The sequence below is a fragment of the Parambassis ranga genome, chromosome 1 (assembly GCF_900634625.1).
Source record: "Parambassis ranga chromosome 1, fParRan2.1, whole genome shotgun sequence".
Classification (NCBI taxonomy): domain Eukaryota; kingdom Metazoa; phylum Chordata; class Actinopteri; family Ambassidae; genus Parambassis; species Parambassis ranga.
In genome coordinates this window covers 7506528-7524310 of record NC_041022.1, presented here as the reverse complement: position 1 = coordinate 7524310, position 17783 = coordinate 7506528, and the positions used below count along the sequence as shown (strand labels likewise).

Here is a 17783-nt window from a genome sequence, read left to right as displayed (position 1 = left end):
ACCCAAAACATAAATCTGTACAAAATGCATTCTTACGTGTAATTTATTTCTCACGTTTTGTTAAATTAAAATTGTGTGTAGTAACAACTTTAAAGAAAAGCCCATTGAGATCCATGTCGTATTATCTGCGGAACGTATTATCTTCTTGCCTCGCTCTGCTGTGACGACGATGGCGACAAGGCCGAAAACCAACGCTGGTGTTTTCCTGAATGCACTTGACCTACCTGTGATTTAAAACATCCACCAGATGCAGCAAACACTAATATAGTGCTGTTGGTGCACAGCGTTTGCATGGATAACTAATTTTATGAAGTAGCACGGCAAATGCGTGTATTGTAGAATAGTGAGTCACGTGACCTCCTATCTACTCAGGCCTGCTGCCGTCAAGTTAGACATTTTAAGACACCACTTCCGGTTCTGTGACAGCGATCAAATATTGTTAGGCGCGTCTTTAGGTTATATGAACTTGCAATAGTGAACGTAACGACTGCATAATATCAGGTCTGTTCTGCATGTTATTTTCTGCAAAGCGTTGTATAAAATAGTTGTCGTTGTAGATTAAATATGACACTTTTACTTTGAAGGAAAGATCACTTCACTTTCCGGTGCACTGCTTGCTATCTGTGTTCAGCTTGACGCAGCTCTGGGGCCTGCTGTGTTTTCAACGGAGGGAGAGTGGAGGAGAAAAATGGCGTCTGCAGGCGACCCAGAGCGGGACACCGGCCATTCAGTTTAAGCTTTCCGCCCTTAAATTGAGACCGGGGCTTGGTGGGGACCAATAAGGAACCGTCGCCAGAGCTGTTGTTTTTTTCTCCCCCGTTTTTCTCCGGTGTGTGTGGCTTATTCGAGCAGCGAAATTGAAGCGGAACAGAAGATACTCTCTCCTACAATGAGGGGGAGAAGAGGAAGGCCGCCCAAACAAGCAGCCGTGATGCGGGAAGGTTCACCCGGGCCAGTCCGCGGCTCTCGGGGTAGCCGGAGTAGAGGGCTGCGTGGACGTGGAAGAGGCAGGGGACGTGGACGGGGACGAGGAGGAAACGGTGGTGTTTGCGCCACTGGCTCTGTGGAGGTAGATACAGAAATCTCCGGCCGAGAGAACTTTCATTCGTCCCGGGGCCGCAGGAAAGTTGGAGCCTCTACCGCGGCGGCAGCCGCGGCATCGCGGGGCAGAGGAGGAAGAGGGAGAGGCAGGGGGTCAAGAGGCAGCCGCGGCAGTAGAGGCGGAGTGAGGCGGCCTCAAACTAAGGTAGTCTACGACGACAACAGCGACGAGGAGGATGATAATCTAAGCTACCGGTCAGAAGAAGATGAACTCCTGAACGACAACCCTTCGTCGGATCTTGAAGAAGAGGAGGCCTTTGGAAACGACTCTGACTATCTGGAGGAACTACCAGATGAGGATGATGCCAGCTACTGTACCGAGAGTAGTTTTAGAAGCCACAGCACGCTCGGTAGCACCCCAGGTACGTTCGTGTGCAAGTGCACGCACTTTAGCCAAGCAGGTTTGCATTGGGAATTTAATATTTAGCTGAGTACAGAAACCAAGCCGCATTGTTCAAAATGGAGCTTGCACTCAGAAACAGGCCTTTGTTTACCGTGTGCTCTGCTGGCCGCTGGCTTGCAGATCTGCCCCACGCTTTAAGCGGCTCTGGTGTTTTTGACTTTGTCAGATCAGCACATTTTCTGTTGTCATTTTGCAATACGTAATTTATTCTAGCTGTTTTTTGTCTTATTTTTATTTATTTTTTACCAGAATTTTCATTCGCGCTGCCTTGAATTTATTTTCATAAGCACAGTGGGACATCTCACATTTACTATGTTTGATACTTTTTTTCTTATCTATTTCATTCATTCTACTTATGCACAGTTACTTTACGGTGTGTTAGGAAAACAACGTTCCACCAAAACAGCTCGTTTTTAAACATTTTTTAAGCATTTGGTTGATTTATCAATTCATAGTGCAATTATTTTCCAAAACTCCAATAAAAGTGTTGCCAATGATTAATAATTATGAGAATTTTCAGCACACTTATTAGACCGACCCACCTTTTTTCCAACATGGTTTCAGGACATATGACTTGGCTGTAGATGGGTTTGACAGACGTTTGTTTTGAAGAGAAGCGCTTCTTCTTCACTTGTTGCTAACTCCGACTCATTACGTAGTCCACGTTACCATAGTAACCACTCTTATGTTTGTCAGGTGAAGACATTAGACTCATGATGTTTCCAATTAGTTACAGTCCTGTTGATAAAGTTGTGTCTGCAAAAAAATAAATAAATAAAAATCATTCGACACATCTGTTATGTAATGCAATGCAGTGATTAAACAACAGGTAGATTCAGATTTAGAGAAACAGCTGTGAGGCTTGTTCACACTTTATTTAGTGCAAATTATGATATTTTACACAATTAAATATAACTCTTGTCTCTGTGACAAGAAGACTGTTTGGATTGTTCACTTTCAAAACTTTAATTATTGAAGAAATGCACATTTTTATTGGTTGACCTTCCCACCCTGTACCATATTGATATATATACTCTGATCTGTCATAAAAGGATTATGCACATACTGCCTGTTTTTTCTAAAGATGTGTGAATAGGGCAGCATTGTCTGCAGCCAAGTGTGAGGGGTCTTTCACTGGTGACACACAAAGATCAGGATTTCTTCTCTGTCACAGTCTGACATAGATGTCCACAGTGTTTATTAGAAGCTGGTGTTGATCCTTGTTTGACCCACTAACCTTTTTTTCCACTAATTGGAAATGGCCAGTTCTGCTTCTGCAGTGTGCCCACAATTTTTTCAGCATGTCACTGTAAAACCACAGGATTATACCATACCTACAGATTCTTCTGCTAAACTGTAAACAGCTCAGCAGTTTTCTATAGCACTTCAACTCAAGGCCATTTTTATGTTGCGACAACCTTTATATATGTGTGTAACACACACACACACAGAAAAACAGTCCACACTAGTGTGAGCTTGTTATTCCTATTCCTAAATGTCAATGTCCCATTTTCCTGTGTAATACATAGGTGAGGACATAGTGCCAGATTACACTGGTATACTGTTATTGTATCATTTTTTTCTTAGAAGATATGGAGCTTAGAGCTGTGTAGGTGTACTGCTGAGACAGTGGCTTGGGTTATCCTCTCATCCAGACACACGCATTATTCAGTTCTTATTATTCAGTCCTAGGCTGCAGAGTAGATAAATGCACATATGTTCATGTTTTCTGCACTGACACGCTTTTATAGACTAACGTAAAGAGATCCGTTATCCAAACCCAGAGTCTATCATGGCATTTCAGTGCCTTTGTAGTTTGCAATTGACATAACAGATTAGTCAGTGAGGGATGAACCACAAATATTCATACATGCAGGGATTCTCCATTGCTAAAAGGCAGACTGTGAGTGGTAACATATCCAGACAGTCCTTAGTCTGCCCACTGCCTGTATGCAGATATAAGTGATTAGGCCTATACAAAGTTTTCATTGTTTTGTGTATGCTTTTCATTGGTTTTAGTTTGTATGACATCCATCTCTGTCTCTCCTCTCCTGACTCTTTCCTTTTTACTTGTTGCAGGCCGGAGAAAAAGTCGAGCGCTGCGTCCACGCTCTCCCATTCTTGAGGCCAAGGACATTCCTCCCCTGGAGCTTCCCAAGTCCTCTGATGACCTCCTGATTTCTACCTCACAGCTCCTCAACGTTTCTGCTGTTTATGAGGTCCTCCGCAACTTTGGCACGGTGTTGCGGCTCTCCCCCTTCCGTTTTGAGGATTTCTGTGCAGCCTTGGCCAGCCAGGAGCAATGCACATTGCTGGCAGAGACCCACACCTCCCTCCTCAAAGCTATTCTCAGAGAGGAGGATACGTCTAACACCACGTTTGGCCCCACTGACGTTAAAGACTCTGTTTACTCCACTTTGTATTTTGTGGATGGTATGACTTGGCCAGAGGTGGTGCGGGCATATTGTGAGAGTGACCCAGAGTATCGGCACATTCTGCCTTTCCAGGAGGGTGAGGAATACCCATATGAACCATTGGAGAGCAAAGTTAAAGTTCTTCAGTTTTTGGTGGACCAGTTCCTGGCAACCAACATTGCCCGGGAGGAGCTTATGTCAGAAGGGGTTGTTGCCTACGACGATCACTGCAGGGTTTGCCATCGTCTCGGTGACCTGCTTTGCTGTGAGACATGTTCCGCTGTTTATCATCTGGAGTGCGTGAAGCCGCCTTTGCAGGAAGTGCCAGAGGATGAGTGGCAGTGCGAGGTCTGTGTGGCTCACAAGGTACCTGGCGTGGCAGACTGCATCCCAGAGGTGCAGAAGAGCCGACCGTTCATTCGTCAGCTGCCAGTCGGGTTTGACCGACACCACCGCAAATACTGGTTCCTGAACCGTCGCGTTGTTGTGTAAGTTCAGTTTGTGACAACAAAGTCTCGACAGTGGGTGTGACTTAATTAGGTTGTATATTGGTAATATGACATTTCAGGCAGTTATACTGTATGTAAATAATATCTTTCTGCACATTCTTGCACTCCTGCCTCTGGGTATGCAGCTGATAAAGCACAGTTTTTGACTGTTGTTTTGTTTGCGGTTGTGCGGTTCATGTCATACTTGCCACCTTGCTTATTGGAGGACTTTTTTAAACCTGCATTTAATCCTCCTCTATACAAAACACCGTCACTGATTAATCCCTGAGCAGCACTGAGACTCACATTTGCACCTGTAGGAGAAGGATTATGTTGGCTGGCCAAATTACCTACACTGACCCATTCACTCTGATAGTTTTAAAAAGAGCTAACATGTGACTTAATGTAATCGACAAGATGCAGGGGTGACAATAGCAGTGTGCTTTAGTAGCAGTCAGGAATAAAGATAAGCTTACCAGTAGCTTGGTTTCTTTCATTTGGCTATAGATGTTTGTAGGGGCCTGCCTATATTAAGGCAAAAATAATTCCATGTCTCCATACTGTTTTTTCCAACATAACCGGACCATCAGCAGTATTGGTCCCTTACTTTAGTAAATTATATTGGTATTGAGCTGTCACAGGTGGTGTGTGTGCTGGGTCAGCAGCAGCAGCAGCTGGCCTGTTCCATAAGCCATAACAGACCATGCATCATCTGAGCAACATCAGATTTAAGAGGGTGGGTGTCCTGAGGCTTGTCATGGCTGCATTTTATTTTTGTTTTCCTTTGGCTTGTCCTGCTTAACAAATTGGCCCCCTGCAGGCACTGACCTGCCAATATTTGGTCTCCTGTCAGAGTTGTTATGTTTATGTGTAGAGTGGAAAAAAAGTTTATAACACTAGATGGTTGGATGTGCAGTGAGTGACTTCACTGGTTATGGTCCTGGAAGGATGCTGAATAGGCATGATGGTTGCATGGCCCCAGGCTAGTCCTGCTGGTGCCTGCTCTCCAAGGAGGTTGCTGCTATATTACCTCAAGTGTGAAACTGAAGTGCAGGTACATCTATTTAAGGGAAAGCCTGCTCGTTTTCACAAGTATTTCTAATTCTTATTCCTTGTCAAGTAAGTAACTGTCACTCTCAGGAGACATACCAAACTTCAACCAGCTGTATGTCTGTGTAATGTATATGCGCTGTAGCACTAATAGATTCAATAATAGGATGAAAAATATCCATGAACTGGCAGGTGCTTTTTATTTACAGACACAGATGTGTACACTTGTTTCCGTGTTTAGTTGTATAGTCACACCATGTATGCTATAGACAGTCACAACAGTGAGATACACACTTGTTTTGAGATATGGTATAAGGCAAGCTACTTCAAGATGCTTCCAAAACAATGACTACTGGATTAAAATATGCGCTGCTGACCCAAATTATGGCGCATTATCGTCATAGATGTCTATGTTTTTTGCGCTCCCCCTTGTCCTTGTACTGGTCCGACAGTGTAATTATTATACACAGCTAAGAAATGTTGCTGCATGTTCTAACAAAGGGAGAGATTATGTATTTATGGCCCATTCATTTTTTTTGCCTCTTGCTTCTCTTTCTGGCTATTGTGGGAGAAGTTGTGCAGATGGTTACTATAGATTCAGTTTGATAGATGAATTCTTTGTCCTATGGTGTCCATGCATTACAGCCATTTTTAATTACCACTCCAGCTACAGGAAGTGATGCCTAGTATTCTATGACTCCAGCCATAATCACAGCTACATCAGTCTCATGCACCCTCAGCAGCAGTCAGTGAACCAGCTCCTCTCGTTATCTTTCTATATGCAGTAAAATAGACCTGTGCCTGGGTACACAAACCAGGGGGTGCAAGTAATGCAGTTATCATATCAAGATATATACATCTGCTCATAAGAAATATAATAACATTATGCAACAACAGCAGAAAATATATATATATGTGTGTGTGTGTGTGTGTGTGTGTGTGCTATAGAGCAAGCATTGGTCCATGTTTTTCATTGCTGTTTTTTTTCTGAATGATTTTTCCTATATCATATCTCTACTACAGTGAGGAGGATGGTGAGCAGGAGGACAAAGCCATCTGGTACTACAGCACCAAGGTAAAATGGACTCATCGCTTTCTTTTGTTGGCTTTGAATGAATTGTAACATATATATATATATATATATATGTAGGAACACATTATTCTCATCCTCTTTTGTTACATATTTTAATGTATTACTTACTCTATGTTTGTGTCACAACCCTGTTTTTTAGCTATTTTTTCAGCTACAAAATAATGCTCACTGTTGCATTTATTAAACACTGTTCAGGTCCAACTTGCTGAGCTGATAGACTGTATGGATAAGGAGTACTGGGAGGCTGACCTGTATGCAGCCCTCGAGGAGATAAGGGATGAGGTCCACATGCATATGGATATCACAGAGGACCTAACCAACAAGGCCCGTGGGAGCAACAAGTGTTTCCTCACTGCAGCTAACGGTAAAGAGGTTGTCATTCTTTCTCTGGGATGATCTCTGTCACTGAGTTTATGGTCATGGCTTTAAAGAAAGGAAACATCTCTTTAAGCCCAAAGTATTTTTACCCTTTCTATTGCCGCCTCTCTCTCGCTCTCTCTCTCATTCCTCTCCCTGATTTCTTGCCAATACTAATGAATGCCACCCAGTCATAGATGGCTTGGTCATAGGAACCAACCGAGCTATTATGTAACCTTACTCTTGTCCCAGTCTGGTCCGTGTCCAACACCTGAGCTTCTCCTCAGTCCTTTACTCTTTCTGTCTGTAAGGCCTGCTCCAGAGCCATGTACTCTAAACATTGCTACTTGCTGTGTTGATAAAATGATGCATGTTTGCACATACAATTATGCCTCAGAAGAGGGGTTACACTTTAAGTGTTTTTGTTGTGTATGGAGCTACATTGAAGCAACAGCTTGAGAGGAAACTTGCTCTCTTCATAAGCATCTGCTGCACACAGATAAGTTGAAGGTGCTCCCGTTGACTTTTATCTTTTTTTAACTCCAGGAAGTAGACAAGACACTCACAGAATGTTTGATATAGTACACAGTGCAAGCTAAATCAGAAACTGTGTAAAGATGCAAAGTTACTACCACTACTACCAAAGTGCACATGTAAATAATGAATCAAACTTGCACATTAAAAACAATACTGCCTGTGTGCTGGTCTTGTTTTTAACACAATAATTGTGCTTTTTAATGGCCAAATACATCACACTCAAAGCTACTGGAAGCATTTAGTAACAAGTAACACATTTTACAGTTTCCTCATAGTAGTCACAAAAATAGTACAATTTCTCACATTCTTTGAAGCCTTAGTGTGATAATATATATGTTTACCTGTCAGTTTCATATCTCATTAGGACATTGTCAGCAGTTCAGTGTTATTTAAAACAATAATTCTTGTCTGTGTTTGTAAGGTTACTTATAATGGGGGTGTAGTGGTCTGAACATACAGGCTGAACTGATGATGATGTTACACTCCTTGGCACAGATTCTGTGGTTAAGTTGTTTTTGTTCAGTATGTCAAGTTGGAAGAACTTGAAAAAAAGTGACCACAGACTCCTCTGTGCCATTTAGGTACATATATGCAGTTAGGGCTGCCTCAACAATAAAAGACAGATTTTATTCATTTGTATTTTTGGTGTCTGCATTTTTTTCCTGGGCTGTTTTCTTTCCCCTTTTTCCTATAACTGGAATAATTTCTCTGTTTTTTTGTCACTGAATAATTAATTGTATTAATTGCTACCAGATTCTGCTTTGGTATTATACACATTGCATCAGACAAATTATAGTATAGAATAGAAATACTTCTACTTCCCAAGCTGGGATGAATTATTTCAGGATATAGAATTATCGGAAAGAATTTTCAGTGAGTTTTACATTGAATCCTCTTTGATATTTATTTCTGTGTTGTGCCACCAATGGCATCTTGGATTGTGTTTATCATAAAATCTCATTTTTTTTCCTTGGGCTACTCCTAGGCTCAGCCCTCCATTTGTTTTGTTCTTACAGCTCTGGTATTTCCTTTTCTTACCTCTTCCTTTTTCTTCCAGAGGAGATCCTGGAACGATTACGCGCTAAGAAGGAGGAGGAGCTGGAAGAGGTGAAAAGACGGGCAGCTGAGGAGGCCCTGAAAGCGCGATTGGAAAAGGAGAGAGAAGATGAAGAGGCCAAGTTGACAGATGAGGGACTGCTGGAGGAGGCCAGGATAAAAAATGTAACAAAAGAAGAGGAGGAGCAGCAGACAAAAGAGGAAGCCACAGTGGAAAAGAAGGATGGCATCAAAACTGAAGGTAATTATGACGCTTGTATTTTACCAAGTCATTAGTCTTGTTACTCCATTGAATACATTCTGCATGAAAATAAAGGAAATCACTACAATGGTGTAATTGGTTATTGATTGAATTAACTGACGAAGAATCAATTTCACAGTTCCGGTTCTTGTATCTGTTCAAGATGTCCTGGTCTTTGTTTGTAGACTTGACATATCTGACACTTACAAAGAACATATTCTTTTATGTTGATGTCTTGCTGGGGCTACTGTCGAAGCATTTATTTTGCGAGCATCAGAAAAACCCACAGGTGTCAAGTGTATATAAGACAATACACTTTTTAAATGTACTGTAGTGTTGTCAAAATGGGCTACAGTTGTGAGCACATATGTCAGCTCCAGGCATCACCTCTCTTTTCCCTTTTCTACAATGCATTATCAATTAAAACCTACATTATTTACAATATCGCTGCTGTTCACCTGTAGCTAATGAAGCTCCACCCACTGGCCCAGAAGGCAGTAGTGGCAGCAGCATCTCAGATGGACCCACACTTCCAGCAACCACTTCTTCAACACAAACCGCCAATATGAGCTCTAGTCAGGCTGCTGTGGCTCTAAAGCCCCCTGCTGGGACAGAGGGATGTTCCCATATGGAGGTCTCTAACAGCACTGAAGGTATACCAGCACATTTCCGTGTTGCAACCCTCACTGGAATAACTGACTGACCCGTGACCAGTTTATTTCACAAGTTTATCTCCAGTGCTTTGGTGTTCTTCTTTGCATGTGACTCTCATCCCATCTACTGGCTTTTGTGTTCATTGTTTAATTGTTATTTCTTTAATATTTGCTTCTGCTTTGGGACTCTTCTAGCCATCTTGCACTTCAACTCTTAATTCTTCTTCTTCGCGCTCTCTTCTGTCTCTGAAAAGCTGAGAAGCTGCTTGCATCGGGCTGATTTGCAGTCTCATGGCATTGCCACTACATGCAGCACTACCAAATTGAGCCTCAAACAACTGGGAACAGTGTTCATATTGTGTGGTGGTGCAGTAACTCAAACAAAGTGCTTTTTGAGTTTGCTTGTAATCGGCACTTTTGATTATATATTGTTTTGTTTTGTTGAACAGCTTATGTAGTGATGATGCACACATTCTTAATGAATTCCAAAGTTTGAACATTTGTTATTGTTTTTGGTGTTGTGTTGTTGGAGCCTTGCCTTGCTTGGATTTGTTGCTCGTTGCTTTCTGGTGCCACATCCTTCCACTTGAACTGGCTTTTTGGTGCATGCATTATACATGATTTATCAGCAGAGGGAGCCACAGCATTATAATGTTTCAGAACCGTCACAAGAAAGTGACCAAAACTGTTTCTCCTTGTGCATTATTTGATAGCTTTATAAGACACATTAGCCTTTTTTATTCTAGCAATTAATCTTTTTTATGATTTTCTGTCTGTGTAGCAGAAAACTTATCATCAGATTCTGCACCTGTCAGCGGAGATGGAGTCCCTAGCCTGAGCCAGCCCTCCCAGCCCTGTGAGGAGAACAGTAACAGCAGCACAGGAACTGGTGTTCGTCCCAGGGGTCCTGAACCCCCAGACTTAGCTGACAAGTCCTCCCAGTCATCCATCGCAAGCCTTGATGAATCAGGTCTGAAAAGCACTATTTCAGTTTTGTTGTAATTGTTAGAGCAGTATATGCGGTATTTTACTTTATACTGATGAAAGGTCACCTTACTGTTGTAGTTATAGCTGCCTGCCATACCATTGCTCATTTGTCTGCAGTAGATTTTACTGTGTTATATAGCTGCTACTGTCTTTGATTCAACTGCGTATTACATTTCCAGGAGATGGTAAAGATTCGACCAACGGTGAGATTACAGGCACCATCAGCAAGAAGTCCTCAGCGACTCGTATGGTGACCCGGCTGAGGAATCCAGACAGCAAGCTGAGCCAGATGAAGAGCCAGCAGGTCGCAGCTGCTGTGCATGAAGCCAACAAGGGCTTCAAGGAGGGCAAAGAGGTAAAAAAAAAAGATTATTTAAAAATGTTTTTAGTTTAATTTAGGCCCCAAATGGAGTACTGTAGATTTCTGCTGACTCCTCATAGTCATGCCTAACAAATCTAAAGAAACGGTGGTTGCAATGTCAATGTCTGTAATCGGAAACCTTTATTGCAATTATCAGTGAGTACTGATTGAATTCTCTTCTATAGGTACTGGTAGTCAATGCGCAAGGTGACATCACTCGTGTCAGCACACGCAGCAGCAAGGATGTAGTGATGAAGGGGACCCTCTGCCAATACTTCAGGCTTGGTCAGGAGGGCAAGTACCGTGTCTATCACAACCAGTTCAGCTCCAATGCCGTGGCCCTCAACAAGCACCAGCACCGAGAGGCAAGTACAGGAGCAAATGTGTCTCTTTTCATGACTCTTTAGTGTCTTCTAATTATAAATGCAAATATTTCTTACTAATTAAAAACAAATGTCCAAATACTGACCAAATTTCACATCGTGTTTTTTTTGGCAGGACCACGACAAGAGGCGGCATCTCTCTCACAAGTTCTGTATGACACCAGCAGGAGAATTTAAATGGAATGGGTCTATTCATGGCTCTAAGGTTCTAACCATCTCAACACTGAGGCTCACTATCATCCAGCTGGAGAACAATGTACCAGCACCGTTCATGCACCCTAACTGGGCCTCACACAGGTATAACCGAGTGGAAACTGTGAAACTGTGTTCTGTGTTGTGTATAATCTGATCTACACAATAGTATCAGTGACTTATGTTGTTAGTGCCTCAGTGTAAATAGCGAAGCAATACTATTCAGTAAATGTATAACCTTTTCATGTAGAAATAAATGTCAGAAAATGTGACTGAGAACTTTAATCTTCTTTATGTTTGTTTTTTTGTAGGACCAATTGGATCAAAGCAGTTCAGATGTGCAGTAAGGCCAGAGAGTTTGCACTGGCTCTGGCCATCCTGGAGTGTGCCATTAAACCTGTGGCTATGCTGCCTGTCTGGAAAGACTCACTGGGCCATACCAGGTACTCATAACTATATACATATTTTATATATATATGTATGCATCTGTACTGTGTTACACCTCAAAACAAGCACTCAGTGCATGTACATGGGGGATGTGTGCCCGATCATAACCAGATCAGATCAAAAGGCCCACCCTAGCTGTGAGGCATAATATTTAGACTGCAAGTCCACAACCAGCACCACCCACCTCAGCCTCTACTACTGCTTCAACACTGCAAGGCCCCTTTAAAGAAGTGATTGTCCAGGATTTCACAAGGTTAGGACCAGTATGTGTGTTTGTGTAAGCTTGAACTCCAAGTATCAAAGTAAGTGAGAGAGACTTCATTTCAACAACTTATATGACAAGTGTGTTTCATGGAACTTTTCCAAGAGCAACTATCTTTAACCAGGTCTTTTTACATTCAAACATCCAGATGATTAGCAAATGCTTATTTACACTTTATTAAAAACATACAAGTGATTAAAAATGTGTGCAAATGGGTGAAGGATCAAATAATGTTTTGTGCGACTAGAGGTAGGATAAACATGCTAACATTGACAGTTCAAAAGTTACACGCTGTGTGAGTTTACTGTAAAATATCTTTTCAGGTTAAACCGCATGACCTCAATGGAGCGTGAGGAGAAAGAGAAGGTGAAGAAGAGGGAGAAGAAGCTGGAGGATGAAGAGACAATGCAACAGGCCACCTGGGTCAAGTACACATTTCCAATTAAGCATCAGGTAAGTCATACATGCCCAAATTACAGCCCTTTAACATGGCACAGTTCCTATCAATTCAGTGTCAGGTATGCAGTTCTAATGTGTTTGTGATTGTATCACTTTAACTGTGGACTTGTACTAGTCAGGAAGTGGGTAAGTTTTTAAAAGGCAGATAGGATACTACCAGTTCTGCTCTGTTGTCTGAGCCAATATAACACATTTACCGTACTGATAATGTGTCAGTGGCAGTAATGTTCCAGTCTAATCTACATCTACACTGAAACCTAAATGTCTGTAAGCCTGAGTCATTGCACTGGAAAACACTGATGGTGTGTATGTTGTGCATACACACATGAGTGACCATCAAGTGTTCCCTCTGATGCTGAAGTTAAGCTTTGCTGTGAGTCATTTCCTGCAGCAATTAGGGATCAGTGTAACTTTTAAGCTCTTAAAATGGTCTCTCTCTTAAATGTTCCCACCATTTTTTTTCCCATCTAAGTTTACATTTTTTCACCTCTTATTCCTCATTAACTTTCTTGTCTTGTGCAAAGGTGTGGAAGCAGAAAGGAGAGGAGTATCGTGTCACAGGCTATGGGGGATGGAGCTGGATCAGTAAAACTTATGTGCAGCGGTTTGTCCCCAAACTTCCTGGCAACACCAATGCCAACTACCGCAAAGAATTGGAAGGTCAGAAACAGGAGTCTATGGGATCTAAAGTGTGATTATTAGCTATATGTAGCATTCCATAGAGGCCAGGGTAAAGAGAAAAAAGAGCTAATCCAAGCAGTCACATCTTCTGTGTGAATTCACATTTTTTTTCACAGTTGTGCTATTGTTGTAGCTGCTATAAATTATTATATCTGTAATTGACAGGCAAATCACTGCATTATTAATTAATAATTAATAAGTAGTGTTTTTTGCAAAATGACATTTTGCTTTTGTTGTGTTTTCTTAAGATGCTAAACTTGGCAAGAAATGTACCCTGCTGGATTTGAGCCGGCGGCCCAGTGTAGTCTCACCTAAAGATAGAGGAGATGCTCCATTAAGCTCTGAAGCAAAAGAGGAAGAATCATCTGGCCTCCCTAAGCCAGTCACCAATGATATGATGTCTGTTGAAGATGTGGAGTCTAATGAGAAATTGGTGGAGAAAAAGAAGGAAGAGCTAGATGAGAAGGAGAAGGAGGAACTGTCAGCAGATGAATCACCTGCAAAGATGGAGATGGATCCCACAGAATCACCTTCAGATAAGGAGCAAAGTATGGCAGATTGTGACTTAGTGTCTAATACCAATGTATTCTATTGCATGTGTAAAATCCGTATTTTAAATGCTTGACCTTAAGTAAATGATGTTATGCAGAGAATATGACAAAGCCATTGTGAATTAAAGCATAAATTATTCATCTCTCCAGGGTCCACTATTCAGGAGGATAAGACTTCTCCGAAAGAAGAACCTATGGATGGCAGTGAACGACCCTTCTACTACGATGTAGTGGATGTAAGCAAGGGCTTTCTGACCCGCATTGCCTACAAGAAGAAGGTCAAGTCCTCCAAGCTGGACAGCCTGCTGGAGCGCAGAGTGAAGCAGCACGTCATTGAAGAGCGGCAAAGACAGCACCTGTCTGTATCCAAACCCCAGTGTCCTACACCCGTTTCATCCACTTTAACCCCAGCGCTGAGCACACCAGTCCGGCCACGCTCACCTCTCAAGCCCCATACTCTTGCCAAGACACAGTTAACATTTGATGAAGCTATAAAAGTTGAGGAGAAGTCTTCTTCAATACAAACTCCAGGGCCAGGAAACACCCAGGGTCAGGAAGTAGAGGCAGAACTCTCTAAAACTACAGATAAGATTGCTGCGCCTCTTCCTTCTTCTGCCTCTGACTCCACACCCAAATACAGCTGTAGCACAGGTACAGGTGAAGATTCAGATTCGCCACAAAACCAAACCACCTCCATGCCTCAAGGGTTGGAGGAAAGGACTACTGGGCCAAAAGAAATTAGTTTAAACAGATCTGGGCAAGAGGGTGTCACACTGTCTGACTTGAAAGAAGCAACAGCTGGGGGACTTAATCGCTCTTTAGAGCAACAAACAGCCTGTGTTGCATCAGATGTTACCAAGGCTTCATGTATTGAAAATACAGGGTCTGAGGTACCCAATTTGAAACTGGACCCTGTAAGGACATTTTCAAATGTTGTTGACCAAAAAGTCAGTCAAAACACATCTCCTTCTAAGCCTACTCAGCAGAACATGGAAACTTTAAGCTCAGAGCATTCAGGCACAGAGGAGAATGGCATGGGTCCAGAGGAGAACCAACAAAATATGCAAAGCATTGGACATGGTAGATCCATAGGTGATAGCACTCCCAAGCCAGTTTCTGCTTTCCCTCAGGTAAATGGTAATGATGGCCTATTGAGTAACTCTGTAATGAGCTCAAACAACGGTGTGCTCTCTAACAAGACTCAGCCCAAGCTTAACAGCATTGATACTGTTGGAGAACAATGGCTGTCAGTGTCATTGAAAGATGGCACACAGCAAAAGCCTTTAGTTAATGGAGATCTAGCCCCTGTTAATGACAGCACAGAGGTTAAAGATCCTGGTCTAGTCTCTGATGTGGAGGTTGAGGGTAAGATAACAATGTCCGACCAGGATTACAAACCTCCAGTGAAAATTACGAAGCTGGAAAACAACATAGATGCACTTGGAGCAAATACTGTGCAACACAACAGCACGCCAGCCTTTCAGCCTCCAGAGACAAAACCTGAGATCAAAATCATAAGAATGGCCCCCTCTCCCATACCCTCTGCAGAAGAGTCCAGCCTGAGTGATGACTTTGCAGAAGACAATAGCAATAGTGGGCCAGCAGAGCCAGTTAAGACCATCATTACCCAGGTGACCACAACCTCTACCACCACCACCACCACGGTAGTTTCCACTGAGATGAGGATAGCCAAAGTGCCAGTGAAAGCATCTGGAGAGCCAAGAGTACCTCAGGAGTCAACAACAGAGAGCAGTGCAGTGTCTACACTTACTACCATGACCAAAACAACTGTGACCAAAATCTGCTCCTCTGGGCCTGGCAGTCAGTCAGAAGATAGCCAGGGTGAAATGATGACACAGGAACAGAAAACATCACTCTCCATCAGTGAGTTGACAGCTGACAGTAGCGGTAAAGCGTCAGTGTCATCTATCACTGTGAGCCAGGAAGACTCTATAACAACAAAGGGCCGTGTGCGCCTCCTCAAATTCTCCCGTACCAAGAAAATGCGCTCGGACACAGCTCTTCCTTCTTACTGTAAGTTTATCACCAAGAGCAGCCGGAAGAGCATTTTTGTTCTGCCACATGACGATTTGAAGGTGCTGGCCAGGCGAGGGGGATTCCGTGAAGTGCCAGTGTTTAGTTACAATGCAAAGCCAGCACCGGACATCTGGCCCTATCCTTCGCCTAGACCCACATTTGGCATCACCTGGAGGTAAATTTACTCTCTGCTCATCTTCCTCACTGTTGTTTATCTCCAAGGCCAATGTGTTGCTGTAGTGGTTGTTGCAGGTAACATGCACAGCGTTACTTTTAAACTCACAGGTTTTGTCAGAGTGCCATGTCCTGTTGATTTATCATTCCTTATGTCATCTCATTCCCTGTTTGTCCTTAATGGATTTGGCCTTGCCTGATGCTGTAGCACTGCGTCTGATGTCACAATGAGACCTCTGGTTATTTTGACCAGACCTCAAGAGTTCCACAGCAGACATGAATCATTCGGTGGTTGGAGAGGTGTCACGATGTTCACTTTGCACACTGACCAAACCCTGCAACCCAGGCATATTTTTCCTCCTGTGGTCACACATGGGAAATGGAATTTCTACCAAATCCCATATACACACTGACAGTGTGTGATGCTCAAGTTTTGTTAGTTGTTCAATATGTTTTAAGTTTGTTGTCAGGATAGCAGCTGTCTCAGCCATAATGATGGAAGGAAAGAATATTTCTTCTTTAGGAAATTATTCTTGATGGATGACATCCTGTCACCGAGAACAGCCTGTTACACCCAGAATGGTTTATTAAATTTTAAAAGGACCAAATGAAATATGCACAAGCTCCCACTTTGAACTGTGTGACTTAAAACTGCAGTTTGGTGTACTTTTTAAATACATAGCAGCATAATCAATGAAACAGAAAAAGCAGAGTCCTTGGGTAACCCCTCAACCATCTCTGCAATTGCAACTTAATTTATATCCATTTTAAAAACAACCACGAATTGCTACAACATTTAAAACAACTATAGAATAAAGTCAATAAATGAAAAAATAAAATAAATTCAAAATACAATTAAAAAAATCATGTCTAAGGCCAATGTGAACAAAAGCATTTTAAGGAATTAAAAAACAGTTGCAGAGAAGGCCTGTCTAATGTACAAAAGCACATAATTCCATAGTTTTGGTGCTGCAACCACAAAGGCCCAGTCCAGTCTGAGCTTCTGATTGGTCTTCAGCACACTCAGAAGGAGTTAAATCCTAATGTGCACAGGCAGCCAGTGGAGAGAAGCTAAAACCTAGCCCATAGTGCTGCCTACTATGCACATGACACATGCTGCAGCCTGCTAACAATCATCTCGCTTTATGGTCTCTTAAAGTTAATTAGGCATTTACATGAGAGCTTAGGTTGATGGGTCGGATTAGGCCGACTGCTTTTATTTTCCTATATGCAGTCCAGTAACTTTGCCCAGTACTGGTGCAATACGATACTGATTATCAGATTGGCTCTTCTCTGATTTATTTATACCTAGATCTTGAACCTCTGGGTTTTGTGTCCAGGTATCGGCTGCAGACAGTGAAGTCTTTGGCTGGTGTGAGCCTCATGCTGAGACTCCTGTGGGCCTGTCTGAGATGGGACGACATGGCCGTCAAACCGTCCGCTGCTGTCGGTACCACACGTACAGGTACAACTTCCACCTCATCCAAATCATCAAATACATATTTTATATATATATATTTTAATTATGCAATGTTATGTCAAAAATCAAAGCAGCCAGTGTCTCCTTATCATTTATTCGTTTTGGCCCAAAAAACAATGCAGATCTCATTTGAGTATCAGTGTTTTTATGTTGGAGTGTATTTCCTCCATCTTCTCGGGCTCTCACCCTCATCACCATACAAACCCAGCCCTATCCCCACTCATTGCTACAGAGACATCAGACACAGAAATCACAACCACTGAGATCATTAAGCGGCGCGATGTGGGACCCTACGGCATTCGCTCAGAGTACTGCATCCGCAAAATCATCTGCCCCCTCGGAGTGCCGGAGACTCCAAAAGGTACAAATATACTTT

The 17783-nt window shown here is 42.5% G+C and overlaps 1 protein-coding gene across 4 annotated transcripts in view; it reads left to right on the top strand.

The window, feature by feature from the left end:
* The first annotated feature begins 649 nt into the window (after window positions 1–649).
* LOC114443416 (nucleosome-remodeling factor subunit BPTF-like) overlaps window positions 650–17783 on the top strand; it is a 34709-nt gene continuing 17575 nt past the window's right edge. For 3 of the 4 annotated variants that reach the window (XM_028417431.1, XM_028417415.1, XM_028417440.1), the window contains exons 1-17: window positions 650–1463; window positions 3584–4406; window positions 6480–6531; window positions 6745–6913; window positions 8501–8740; window positions 9205–9393; window positions 10175–10363; window positions 10560–10735; window positions 10927–11106; window positions 11240–11421; window positions 11628–11759; window positions 12349–12478; window positions 13009–13144; window positions 13414–13713; window positions 13867–15928; window positions 17268–17392; window positions 17640–17768. In XM_028417431.1, the coding sequence (XP_028273232.1) occupies window positions 890–1463; window positions 3584–4406; window positions 6480–6531; window positions 6745–6913; window positions 8501–8740; window positions 9205–9393; window positions 10175–10363; window positions 10560–10735; window positions 10927–11106; window positions 11240–11421; window positions 11628–11759; window positions 12349–12478; window positions 13009–13144; window positions 13414–13713; window positions 13867–15928; window positions 17268–17392; window positions 17640–17768 (5788 nt within the window). In that variant the 5' untranslated portion in view covers window positions 650–889. The remainder of the gene's footprint in view (window positions 1464–3583; window positions 4407–6479; window positions 6532–6744; window positions 6914–8500; window positions 8741–9204; window positions 9394–10174; window positions 10364–10559; window positions 10736–10926; window positions 11107–11239; window positions 11422–11627; window positions 11760–12348; window positions 12479–13008; window positions 13145–13413; window positions 13714–13866; window positions 15929–17267; window positions 17393–17639; window positions 17769–17783) is intronic. The other variant, XM_028417423.1, reaches the window with a different exon arrangement.